Genomic DNA, 13,735 nt, shown 5'->3' with positions numbered 1-13,735 from the left:
GGCTCCCCCCATGCCCCTCAAGGTTCCCTCCTGCCGTCTACTGCCCCAGTGCTCCTCCCCCCCATTTACTTGTGGCTGCCTGTTGTCTGTCCCTAGGGAGCAGACAGAGAAGGGTTAACCTGTCTGCCCAGACTTCCACCGCTGCTGCTGCTGCTGCTGAGCTGGCACTTAAACAAGTGGACTTAAACCAGTGTAACTTGGCTATTTAGACATGCCCTAAGAGTGCCTCTGCCCAAGCTTGCACTTTTTTAAACTGAATTGGTACAGGTCTGTTTGTAGACTAGGCTGCTTTTTTGGCAGAGTATGCAAATCTGTTGCTTATTTTCCTTGCAAAATCAGGCATCATCAGAAGGAAGGAGGGAGCTAAGTAAAGCAGTGGTTGACTGAAGGATAGACAGGATGGCTCAGACCCTCTTAGGAAAGAGGAGAACAGATGTCTTTCTATTATGCTCAGAAGATATCTTCAGTCATTTATTAGAGCCCAAGTGAGTGCATGGGAGAACACGTTTATTTAGTTTGTGGTTCTGGAGAATTGTATGATTGAACTGGTTCTCTTTGAGACTTGAGCACTTGCTTGTGTCGTTCACTTTTCCATGTAAAGCTAAGAGTGGCTTGAACTGGAGAAAGGAGGGGGACTTCATGTCAGTTTTCCCTGCACAGCTCAACAAGTGAGAGGTATTGGAGAAAATAAATGTCCCCGCTCTTAAATATTATGAACCAAATGGAAAAAACCTATAGGTATGGACAAACAAATCATACTGGGTCAAAGATGGAGGTGGGAGACCCTTACAATCCATTAGCAAGTCTGCAGTTACTGTGTTGTGTGTCCAGATTTTACCACTGCTTAGGAGAAGGTGAAGTGGGATGGCATACCTCTGTTGAACTTATTAATTGTTGCTTCCCCTGCCCCCCAGCTGCTCCACACAAAGCATGCTACAGAACAGATATAGGAGTTGGTAAATGTTGTGCTGCTTCTCCCTTCCATTTCACATTCCCCTGGTATAACTTGTTCATCTGTCTATACCAGGGGTGGACAAAATGGCAGATCTGGCCTGTGGCCAGACTCCTTTTCCTGGCAGCACCAGCAGTACTGGTGCTAGCACTGCCAGACCCAGCCCTGCTGTCCAGGCACCCTGGCCCATTTGCTCTGCATCCACCACCAGGGGCAGAACCTGCACAGGCAGGGCACGTAACTAGGTGGCTGGCATGGGGCCACAACTGGGAATGAGATGGATGGGTAGAGCCAGGGTTGCCCTGGGATCTTAGGGCAGTGACAGCATAGGGGCAGAGCAGAGCCATGATCTGCTGCCCGCAGACATCTGCAACAGGCATGAGTTCCATGGGCAGGGTTGTGCAGGGAGCTGATCACGGCTCTGCACTGGGCCCCAGCCCTGTGCTGTCACTGCATCGTGGCCCTGGCCCAGGCAGCTTCCCACCCAGCCACACACTTTGCCCATGTGGCTCCCAGCCAGTCTTCATGGAGACCCTGGGACTGCAGGGCCGTGACAGCTGGGGGCTGGGGCAGAGCTGCAATGCACTCCCTGCACACCCGTCCGCAGAACCAGGGCTCCAGCTCTAGACCCATGCTGTTCCTGCCCCAAGATCCTGGGGTCTCCCTGCCATCCGACTCCCAGCTGCGGCCCCATCCCAGCCGCCTGGCTCTCTGCCCTGTCTGCATGGGTCCTGCCCCTTGCAGTGGGTGTGGGGTGGATGGGTTGGAGTGCCTGGGCAGCAGGGTTGGGTCTGGCAGTGGCAGCCCCACCAGGGCTTCTGGGAAATGGAATCTGCTGTGGACTGTATTTTGTTCTCCCCTGGTCTGTAGCCTTTAATGAAGGAGCATTAGCTTCAACTCATGTTGATAAAGCCTGTTTGACTAGCACAGTTTGCTTCAGGTAAAGTAGATATGATGTTGATTCTGTAGATTTTTGCAGTTTTGCTGTCTGTTGTTATATGGTCAAAAATCAATACAGAGCACAGTTTGTAACAGGGTAATGCAAGTCTTAAATATAAAATGGGGAAATAAAAATAAACCTGACAAATCCACATACTGCTGCACAAGTAAAGATTCAGATATGTGTTATGTAGTAAAAGTCTTACCGAAAGCTGTAGAAATGTCAGTACTAAACTTTTTGGAAGTTTATGCAAGAAAAATGACAAAATACAGGATTGTCACTTTAAATATATACAATTGAGTTTGTCTCAATTGAAAGTCAGGTCTTAGTTATCCCATCTCCTACTGGTCACTTAGAATAATATTATTTTTTTCTGATCATCTATTGCCAAACTGTGTGCTTTAAGGAGCTCAGGATCCAAAACCAACTTTCTGGACATAATTTTTTGTCATATAGAATTGCTGAGTAGCAAAAGGTGGTTAAAATCCAAAATGTCTTCTATCCCTTTAGTGCAGAAATGAATTAGTCTCAAGTGGAATGATGATAGATATACAAGTGAGAGAAACAATATTTTTATGTGTGGGTTTTGTTTGTTTTTTTGGAAGAACATCAGTGTTGGAAATTGCAGAGGTAGGCTTTCTCTTAATTAAGTCTTCATACCTCAGTTACTGATTCCTGCATTTAGAAGCTCCAGTTTCTTAAAACCTTCCTTTTTGTGATCCAAGAGGAGACAAGCCCCATCAACACTAACAGTTAAGGTCTTTGCTTTTTTATTTTCATGAGGTAGGCAACTTCAGTTCTTTTGAAAAGTCTAGACGATACCTATAGTTTTGGTATGAGGTGACTTTTGAACATTTAAGGAGTTAAGCAGCAGTAGAAGGACTTCTATCACCCATCTTCTAATTATAGCTCAGACTTCCCCTTGCAGATAAATGCTCTTTTATGTACAAGTAAATGGTTTCTTGGTGGAGAAGAGAAATTGATATAATAGGTAAGGAATAAAGGAACACACCAAAAAAGGATCCATCTCCATCAATCCATCAATAGAAGCCCACTTTATTAACTGAACATACTTTGTACTTTTACCTTTCTCATTTAAGGATGACACAGCACCAATTCCCTGGAGTACAAGATGCAAAATTTCTCACGGTACAGCAAATGGCATCAACTTTTTGCATGAAAACAATCATATTCACAGGGATGTTAAAAGGTACAATACTTAATCTCAATGGGCACTTCTACACATGGTCTGGGTGTGGGGGAAGGTGGTGCATTATTTAGAGCAGTTTCAAGTGCTACTCTAATCAAAGTGCCATCACATCTTCTGTATCAGCATCCCCATGCTTAAAAATGGCAGCGGGGCACTTGAACTAAGGCTCATATGAGCTCATATGGGGTTCATATGAGCCTTAGTTCAAGCTCCTACACAGCCATTTTTAAGCACAGGGACACTGATACACAAGACCTAGGCAACTGCTGGGCACAGCAATTGCCACACTCCAGCTGACTTGATTAATCAAGTCTGCTCCGACACGCTGGAATTCCAGTGCATCAGAGCAGCCTCAGCACTTGTGTATAGGCACCCAAAGTCTACATATTTTCCTATTAAATGCATTTTACAGAGAAGATAATGGAATAGACTTGAAGATACAAAGATTTTCTGAAATTTCTTTGATGGGTTTCCTTGCTTCTGAGACCATTTTGATGCAATTCTTATGAAGAATTTTTCTCCTTTTTCCTTTATCAGGCCTGCTTATCTTAATTTAAAATGCATTTGTTTCAGTCATTTTATAGACAATTTTTGTTTTTTAATGATTTGCATCTGAAAATCTCAGCATGCTTTATGTGCATAAAGTACATCCCCAAAACATCTTTCAGGTTTTTCAGAATATCACTTTGGCGATTTCAGTGCACAAGACAGATTTTTCTGAATTAAGTTTTAGACATAAAACTTGCACTATATAAACAAACTCGACTGTATTTTGACTAGTCTCTCTTACAAGAGTCTACGTCATCTTTCTTCTGCAAATGAAATCTTAGTGAGACAGACCAGACCTGCCGAAACACCTCTTCACTCAAGTGCACAGTTGTCTTCTACAAGAGACATATTATAATAAACTTTCTTTATGCTGCAAGGGTGTAGTCAGCTAAGAACACTCAGGTACTGGTGTCTTCAGATCAGTATAGGCTTTCATGTCAAATATCTGTTGTGATCACTAGATCATCCCAAAATTAAGAAAGGAACTAAACTGCTGACTATAAACCAACTCTTACTGGAGATTTGATTAAAGGTTTGAGGGATTTTCCAAATAAAAATCCTCTTTTGTAGAGTTTCCTCTGAGTTTCCTCTCTTTGAGGCTTTTTTTTGCTTCTTAATTTTATAAGGCCTGCCTTTAATTTGGTTTATATGTTAAGGATCTGCAAAGGTGGTGAAAGAAGTGGTGCTTTAAACCTGCTTGCTATGTGTCAAACAGAATTGTATGGAGCAGAAGTTGTTAGAGCTAAGTGTTTGTGTAACTTTGTTTTTTCAGAATAACAAGGCTGTCTAGTTGTTTCAAGAAATGGACAGAACATAACTGAGCTATATTCCTCATGGACAAGCATCATATATCTCATATATCTTAGAAAGAATCATGATCAATTGATTTGTCAGACAATGTCATGGAGCTGTTCCTGTTTCCCCATCACTTCAGCTTAATCCAGTTCACATCAAGCTTGGAGTCTTTGCAGATATATTGACTCTGGATCCTAGCTGAAATCCTGCTTGCTGTTTTGACTGTGTGTCTTTCTCTGACATTCTGCTTATGCCTCTGGGAAACTCTTACTTACTGGGGAAGAGAGCTGTTCAGGCTGTACTCCCCCTCCCCTTTGCCTGTAAGAGAGAACTTTTCTTATTACTCTACTTTCTTCTGTTCTTTTCTCTCCTGCTTAGACTCTGTATTGAGTAATCTTTGCCAGTGAATACTTAAATAAGCGTGAGCCTGCTACTACTTATACTTTTTCCAAGTACTAGCAGTACAAATAAAGAAGACATTAATTTTTACCAGCTATGAGTTGATGAGGTTTGTAGGAGACAGAGAAATTAACAAGATTTTGTTCAGATTTTACTTTCCTGCAGTGGGAGCAAAATGCTGTTGACTAGAGAGACCATCAACAGCAATAGAGACATTTCTGTGGGTTCAGGAAGGCATTGCTGACTTGATGTTTTTAGTTTTGCTCTTGTCTCCTGAGTACAATCCCATCAAGAATTAAGTTAATACAGTCTGACAATAATATTTGTGCAGCATATCAGATAATGGTCTCTTTTGGGCTCCTTGTCTTGTCCAGTTGATAAGAAACTGACTTTAGAAATTGTTGTTCTTTACAGTAGAATAAGAGTGATGTTGTAGCTGTGATGGTCCAGAAATTATGCAAGAGGCAAATGTTTCTTAGAGTGATATATTTTATTGGACCAACTATGTAGTTGGGAAAAGTTAGACAAGCTTTCAAATGCCAAGCATTCTTCATCAGGTCTGATCACAGAAAGCCAGATGCAGTGCAGTGGAGGGGAGGGGAGAGGCTGGGAGAAATTCTCAGGGTTAGCTGATGCACAGTTAGCAGAAAAAACTTATTACTGTTCTTCACATGCATTGTTGTATTTAGGAGTCAGGTGTGAACTTCAGAATCAGACCTATTGGTGGACAAATCTCTGGTTGTTGTCTGGCCTGTTGTTACAGTATGTTATACGTCTTTGTAACTGTTCTGTCTTTAAGGCTAAGACATCCAGTCCTTTTTTGTAAGAGTTGTGCTTCAGTGGTGCTTAATAAGGCTCCAAGAATAAGCTTGAGAGCTTGGGAGATGGTTTTGTTTGTACTAGGGTTTGTATATTTGATTTGTTTCTATGGATCACTTACGGCTACAGTATCATGCTTATAAAATGAAGTGATATTGTTTAGTATCAAAGATTGTGACTTTAATATTGTTCCATGTATTGCAAGCCACATATATTTATATTCGGAAACACAATGAAAAACACTTATAACCCCACTGAAAATATCATACATGTATGAGGTAATGTTGGAGTGATGTTACAGCTATGATGGTTCAGGAAAAATGCAAGAGGATTTTTCTGATATATTTTATTGGCCCAATAACATTGAGAAGTATATAGACAAGTTTTCAGGTACCTGAGGAAGGTTATTTGGTTGTTTTTACAGCAGCAGATTTTGGTCTGGGAGGGAAGTCATATTGACATAGATAAGTGATTGCTGTACTTAGGGCCTCTTCCATGTTTGCAGGAAAAATAAATTGTACTTGAATCCATGTGTCTGATAGGCAATTCTTAAATTATTTATTGAACAGTGCAATGATTTTGATGTAAATCAGTTGTTAATTTGCCATTTTTTTGCTAAATAAAGTAAATTACCTTCAGTTACTATTTCAGATTCCAAGCATCAGACACAATAATGAGCACACTTTATGCATAGATATTTAAACCACGTGTTTAGTGTAATAGAAAACTGGTCTGAGGAATGTTGGTTTTGTCTTTCAGTGCAAATATCTTATTAAATGAGGCATTTGTGCCAAAAATTTCTGACTTTGGACTTGCAAGGGCATCGGTGAAATTCACACAAACTATCATGACCGATAGAATTGTGGGAACAGCAGCCTACATGGCACCTGAAGCTCTGCGTGGAGAGATAACACCCAAAGCAGATATTTTTAGCTTTGGTGTGGTGAGTTCTTGCTGTACTTGCTTCCTTTGTATAAATGTTAAAAGTATAACGAGTCAAGTTCACAAAATCCAGCATTGTCACCATTTTATCTTGTACAGTCAGCTTTTCCTCAGGGAACAGCTGACCTTAAGAGGATACTCTTAAGCCTAAAGTGAACTGCTTCACAAAGGAGTTGCAAGATACTTGAATATGTTAATCAAAACTAATTTTTGTTTACAAGTAACAGTGGCCCTTCTGCTGAAAAGTGAGCTGGAAGATCAGTGTAAAATCACATAGTAGGTTCTAGTTAGTTTAGATTCTGGCTTTACAGTCCTTAAGATGAATTGCATCTATAGGTTGTTCTCACCTATTAAAAACCTTTGGAAACCACAGTTAATAAACTTGGGCTGCTTACAGATGTTAAAAAAAAAAAAGTGCTTTACTTTTGCTTCAGCCTGGCTTTGCAGTATCTGTATAGATTGGGTGCTTCAATGGGGCTTTTTGGTGCTATTCTAAAGCTGATTTAATCAGCTATTATATAAAAGCCCCAATAAAGCTCCCAATCTATACAGACATTGAACGCGCCATCTCCAGTTAACACACTGCCACTTCCGGGCGCGTGTGGGACTTGGCATGTGCCCAGAGTTTCAAGTAAAGCACTGTTGTTGGTTTTTTGGGGGGTGGGGTGGGGTTGAAGTCTGCAAGCAGCTGTAATTCAAGAATTGTAAAGTCTCCTTTGTAGAAGAAAACAGTGAGGTCAAACCAGAATACCAAGCGCTTGTAAAACATAGTCATTGGTGCTCCCCTCGCATGGCTTCCCCTTAAAGCAGAGTAAATAGAGTGGCAAACAAAAGACTGATCCTTTCAGAGTGTAATTTAGGAAAATGGTAAATCCAGGTCTGGACAGATTCAGCATCATAAAAACTTTTGAGCCCTCCCTTGTGACCATCATCTTGGAGAAGGGGAGAACAAGAGCACCTGACTGCTTTGGCAATGCCCATCACTTGCCTTGGAGGGAAGTACACCCTCAGCAAGTATCCAGATGACACCAAGCTGTAGGGAGTACTAGATATGCTGGAGGGTAGGGCTAGGATTCAGAGTGACCTAGACAAATTGGAGGACGGGGACAAAAGAAATCTCATGAGGTTCAAGAAAGACAAGTGCCAAAGTCTTGCATCTAGAGAAGAATAATCCCATGCACCAGTACAGGCTGAGGGCTGACTGGCTGGGTAGCAGCTCTGCAAAAAAAGACCTGGGGGTTACAGTGAGGAAAAAGCTGAATATGAACCAACAGTGTGCACTTGTGGCAAAAAAGCCTAATGGCACACTGGTTGGTAGGAGTGTTGCCACTGGGTCAAGGGAGGCAATGATTTCCTTCTATTCAGCACTGGTGAGGTCACATCTGGAGTACTGAATTCAGTTTTGGGCTCCCCACTACATAAACGATGTGGACAAATTGGAGAGAGTCTAGTGGAGGGCAACGAAAATGGTGAGGGAGCTGGAGCACATGACTTCTGAGGAGAGGCTGAGGGAACTGGACTTACTTTTTCTAGACAAGAGAAGACTGAGAGGGGATTTAATTGTAGCTTTCAACTACCTGAAGCAGGGTTTGAAAGAGGATGGAGCTAGATTGCTCTCAGTGGTGGCAGATGACAGAATAAGAAGTGTAACGGTCTCAAGTTGCAGCAAGGGAAGTTTAGGTTCGATATTAGGAAAAATGTTCTCATTAGAAGAGTAGTAAAACACTGGAACAGGTTACCCAGAGAGGTGGTGGAATCTCCATTCTTGGAGGTTTTTAAGATCTGGCTAGACAAAGCTTTGGCTGGGACAATTTAGTTGGACGCAGTCCTGCTTTGAGCAGAGAGTTGGACTAGATGTCCTCCAGAGGTCCCTTCCAACCCTAATTTTCTGTAATTCTATGAAGTGGTGTCCAGGGAGGAATCAACACTATGTGGAGTAAAAATAAAACTTGAAATAACTGGATTACAAAGTAGGTGGAAATGGAAGGGAAATAGGAGTGACATCAATTCCTCTCATCACCAAGAGGAGGTGGTAGAAAATGGAAGACCTCTCTGAGCAGGCATGGAGTCAGAAAATAAGCTGCCTGTCTGATCTGAGGCACACAAGAATGCCTGTTATGTATGAAACGGGAAGTCTTGATGTTGGCAGCATGCAACCAAATTGGTTTACATTACTTTGTCTAACTTGTTTTTAAACAAATGTGACTTGATCCAGTGCAACTTATACACATAGCCAAGTCCTAAGAGTGACTGTATACAAGCTTGCAATGTTTCTAACTAAACCAGTTTAAAAGGAAAAACATTTACCATAATATAAACTAAGAATCCTGTTTCTTTGGTTCAGTTGAGGTATGCATCAACTGTTGTATGTCTTCCAGCTATTTCTTTTGATTTTCTTGCAGGTTTTACTGGAAATAATAACAGGGCTTTCTCCAGTGGATGAAAACCGTGAGCCACAGTTGCTGGTATGAATTCCTTCCTCATTTTTCAGAATTACTTTATATGAACTGTTGGAAATCTGTAGGTTGGAATAATCCCGGTTTATCAACTCTTATAACCAAGAGATACAGTCGGTGAATTCAGCTGCGGTACCGAAGTGTTTCAAAAGCAATGTCAGAATTTGTGTTTCTTGTGCTATTGGAATAATCTAGTCTAGGATGAGACATGCAATAAACCTGTTGGCTGAAATATTACTAACATTTAAAAGTCTGGCGAGGTGAGATAGACTGCTTTTAACATATACTAAGATGATCAAGCTAAGGCAGGGGTATCAGACTCCTTTGTCCTTTCAGCTTGGGCTAGATCCATACCATATAGGCTCCTTCTGGGCTGGATTCTGCATCCAGTGATGCAGGTCCACATTCAGGTGGCAGTACAGGACAGGGAAATTGGTGGACAGCACCATGGATCAGGGAATCAGGATAGATGGCAGTACAGGCGGCAGCATAGAGCTTGGGGGTGAACAGCAGTAGGGAAAGTGGGGGCTGCTTTTCCACATCCTTCACTCACCTCCTGCTGCCAATGGCCATGTCCATCAGGGTCCAGGGACCTTGAACTGTGCAGCAGGCCATGCTCCACTGGCCAGGCCCCACAACTTCCACTAGTCTGCTGGACTACCAGTCAGGCTGGCTGGAATGGTTCTGTGGTCCGTGTGTGACACCACAGAGCTAAGGCTTAAGAGAATTAAAACAAAGCAGCTAATGTCTTATAATGGTGTATTTTTTTAATTCTGCATCTAATCTAGCAGTTTTTTCCTTGGCCTATAGGCAGGTAATAAGTATTTCCAACACTGTTAGCTTGTCATCCATTTCTGCAGTCCTTCAGCATGTACTCAAATGGGAATTATCTGTGTAGAAGGCTTGCAGGGTCTGGTCTGTTAGGAATATAGGATTGGAAGGGACCTCTTAGATCAGTGGTTTTCAACCTTTTTTTATTTGTGGACCGCTAAAAAAAATTTCACGTGGAGGTGTGGAGCACTTTGGAAATTTCAAATGGGGATACATACCCCTTTGAATTTGTAAGTGTGAGTATTCACATACTTGTGATTGATCATAGTCATCTTTCGCGGACCCTTTCGACAGTCCACAGACCCCAAGAGTCCTCAGACTACAGGTGAAAACCATTGTCTTAGATCATAAAGTCTAAACTTTTATTATCAGGCAATTCAGGTCACATAATTCCTGTAAGACTGATGAAGCTCCATCTGACACCATTATACTACTTGTACCAACAATTCCTATTGGAGACTGTTCTGGAATTTCACTCTGCTGATGGTCAGAAGTCTTCTTCTAATAATATGCAGCTTAAATTTATTCATGGTCAATATATACCTGTTTATTCTTTTGCTAACATATTCATTAGGTCTTCTCTGAAGCAGGTGTCCCTCCAATGTGTTTATAAAGAGAAGAATCAGCCCACATTTTGCTAAAATAAACAAGTAACTCTTGCCAACTTCTCACTATTCCTGGTTATACTGATTGTGCTTTCTCTCTCACTCCTGCAGTTTGTTTGTTTTGCTTGAATGGGAGGTACTGTACACAATTGTACATAGCATTCCAGATTAAGTGTTGATCTTGAGGAATTCCTTGAGAAGCTCCACTACCAACCTTCCTGTATTCCAGCAGTTCTTTGGGCAATAGTTTTTGAAGCATTCCCTCATCCATATTACATTTCTTACTCTAATACCCATTTTCTCCAGTTTAGCTAATTTGTTATATAAAGCTACATCAGTTGCATTATTGAAGTCCAAAAAGATTTGTTGCATTTCCCTTTTCTAGAAAATGTATCAATATTTATTTATGAACAGCCTTTTTTGGGCCCCGTATGCACCTCAGATCTAAGGCGTGATTAATCAGTTGATCACACTTTAAGTGGGCACCTGGCTACATGTTCAATCAGTTAACGGCATGATAAAAATAAGCCTCAAAGTTATTCCACAATCTATGTGGTAACTTTTGTAGCTGCATCCTGTCATGCCATTAATTGAACGTGTAGCCAAGAGCTCCTATGGCTGGCCCTGTCAGCTGATTAGAGCTCCCAGCTGGGGGCCCATGTGCAGCCCTAAGCCTGGGAGCTCCCAACTGTGAGGGTGTGTGGGGTGTCCCCATGGCTGGGAGATTGCAGCACCTGTGGTCTCCCGGGGACAGGATTGCATGGGGTGTCCGCACACTTGGGTTCTCTGTCAACTGAAGAGATTCCCAGCTGTGGGAGCTTGCTAATTACCCATGCACTGGCAGTAAGACCTGATGGAATTTGATTCATGATCCCACAATCACACCTTCTGCCATACAAGAGGACTGCACATGTGATCCCATAGTGCCTTTATCTGCATGTGTAGAGGGACTGTTAGGTGCCCACTCAAAAATAATGCACATTCTACAGCTTCTGCATCAACTCATCTTCACTGTCATTACTGCTGTGTCATTACCCGTCATCTTTTCTGTACTTACCTTTAAAGAAAAAGGACAAAAACTCGACTTTTAGGTATTTTAGATATCCTGTGACAGTTGTCCTAAGAAAATTGGGGAATGCATTAATGCAGTGGTACTCAAGTTTTTCCCTTGGCAGGCTGGATGGGCAGTACCCAGTCCATCTGCAAGCCAAATCCATCACTTGGGACAGGTGCAACAGCACCCCATCCAGCCATGTAAAGTGGCAAGAGGGGCAGCCCATCCCTGATCCAGCCCCACAGTGGGGAAAGGAGCGTGACAAGATGCAATGGTTCTATGGGCTACAGATTGAGCACCCCTGCGTTAATGGATTCTTAAGCCTTAATTGGATGAAAGTTCATGAGTCAAGATGTAAAGAAAAGTTGCTCTACATCTTCAGTGTAAATTCCATTTGAAATGAAAAGGTTTGTTCTAAATCTGTATCATATGTGGTGTAGTATCTATGCTGTTGAACCACCATATTTTCTAAAGTCCAGGGAAATATTTGAGCAGATAATGAAGGCACATATTGGGTGGAAGAGTGGGGGGTGTCCTGACGGGAGAATTTCATTTTTTTTAAAAAAGCTTATATGAGACCTAATAACTAGCCGTCTTATAGATAAGAATTCTACTCAAAAACCATTAATCCTATCAAATGCTCTTACAGTTAAGTATCACAGAAGAAATTGAAGATGAAGAGAAGACAATTGAAGATTATGTAGATGAAAAGATGAGTGATTGGGATACCACATCAATTAATAAAATGTATACAATTGCTAGCCAATGTTTGAGTGAAAAAAAGAACAGAAGACCAGACATTAAAATGGTATATAGATTTTCACTTCATGGCCTTTTTAACAAATGCATTTTATGTACTGGTGATGGTGGTAGAAATAAATATGATTAACTTTCATCTGTATTTTTGCAGGTCCAACAGCATCTGCAGGAGATAATTCCCTGACATGTATTTCTCATTCGATATGTTTCATGTATGTTCATTTTCTAAAATATCAGTGTTACATTCCAGTTGGACTCTAGCAAACATGGACTTCTGTATTCAGTTGGGTGTCATGTCTGCAGTCTGAGCTTTTGTGGCCTATATGAAGACTATGTTGATGAAAAGATGACTCTTTTGTTACCACAGCACCATTTTTTGTGACGCCATTAAAGCCTTTTTCTCAAATAATTTGTGCCTTAACCATTAAAGAGATTTGATATGACTAAGACCTGGTATCCTAACCCTCAAAGTTATAATACTTCACTCCCATGAGTATCTCTTCACTAACTTTGGAGAGCAAGACAACTAAAAATCTGTTTTTGGCAATACACATTATGTTGTTGATATACTTGCTCCACACTTCTGCAGATCTCTGGGTAATCAATATACTTGCTATAGTATGTCAGGAAACAGACTGACTAGGCCTTTTCTTTTTCTAATGAAAGCAAAAGCATTTCTGATTGTGGAACACGGCTTATATTACTCTTACCAAGAGTTCGAGTAACTTGCATTAATAATTTGTTCCATGCAATGCACAATAAAAATACTGGCAATACCCATTTGAACAAATTAGCTGAGAACGTATTTCAGATTCATGCAATATTTGGAAACAAGCTGATGAGTGTTTAGATTAATTTAAAGTTTTCTCAGGATTATTGGTGATATGGAGATCTAAATGGAGATATTTGTTCTTACTAAAAAAACCCAGTGAAGAAAGCATAAGTGCACTGCAATGTGAATATATAGCAGAGGACAGAAATGGTAGATGTGGGTTCTCTTCTGTTGAGTCATGACATGAGAAGGCATTTATCTTGTTTGTTTCCCTACTTAGGAAAAAAAAAGTTTTATCCTGCTTTTGTAAGCTACTTCAAGAGCTTTGAAAAAGATACTATAACTAAAATATTACATACAAAAATCCATTTGGGCTGAAAAGTGTACAGTATAGTGCCATCTTAGGACAAATGTGCATTCTCTTTATTTGGGCTAATGACAGAGTTCTTGAAAGCTGATAGAGTGGGGTGAAAGTATTATGCAATGGCAATTTGCATACTCAAATGTGTTAATAAAAATGCAGGTAGAGTAACTCTCAAGTATAAACAGTTGCATTCAATTTTTAGACTTAAAACCTAAATCAGTGATAACATATTAAAATATTATTGTTTGGAACCTATGACCTTAAATGAACCTTATCTTTTGCATCTAC

At 40.9% G+C, this 13,735-nt stretch overlaps 1 protein-coding gene across 7 annotated transcripts in view; it reads left to right on the top strand.

The window, feature by feature from the left end:
- IRAK4 (interleukin 1 receptor associated kinase 4) overlaps positions 1-13,735 on the top strand; it is a 35,728-nt gene extending 21,993 nt beyond the window's left edge. For all 7 annotated transcript variants that reach the window (XM_019543359.1, XM_019543360.1, XM_019543353.1 and 4 more), the window contains 5 exons: positions 2,993-3,102; positions 6,424-6,607; positions 9,009-9,071; positions 12,202-12,360; positions 12,463-13,735. In XM_019543359.1, coding sequence (XP_019398904.1) covers positions 2,993-3,102; positions 6,424-6,607; positions 9,009-9,071; positions 12,202-12,360; positions 12,463-12,495 — 549 coding nt within the window. In that variant the 3' untranslated portion in view covers positions 12,496-13,735. The remainder of the gene's footprint in view (positions 1-2,992; positions 3,103-6,423; positions 6,608-9,008; positions 9,072-12,201; positions 12,361-12,462) is intronic.

The sequence above is a fragment of the Crocodylus porosus genome, unplaced genomic scaffold (assembly GCF_001723895.1).
Source record: "Crocodylus porosus isolate Cpor-Errol unplaced genomic scaffold, CroPor_comp1, whole genome shotgun sequence".
In the NCBI taxonomy this organism is placed as follows: domain Eukaryota; kingdom Metazoa; phylum Chordata; order Crocodylia; family Crocodylidae; genus Crocodylus; species Crocodylus porosus.
Note: the sequence above shows the minus strand (reverse complement) of the source record. Positions and strands in the feature narration are given on the sequence as shown.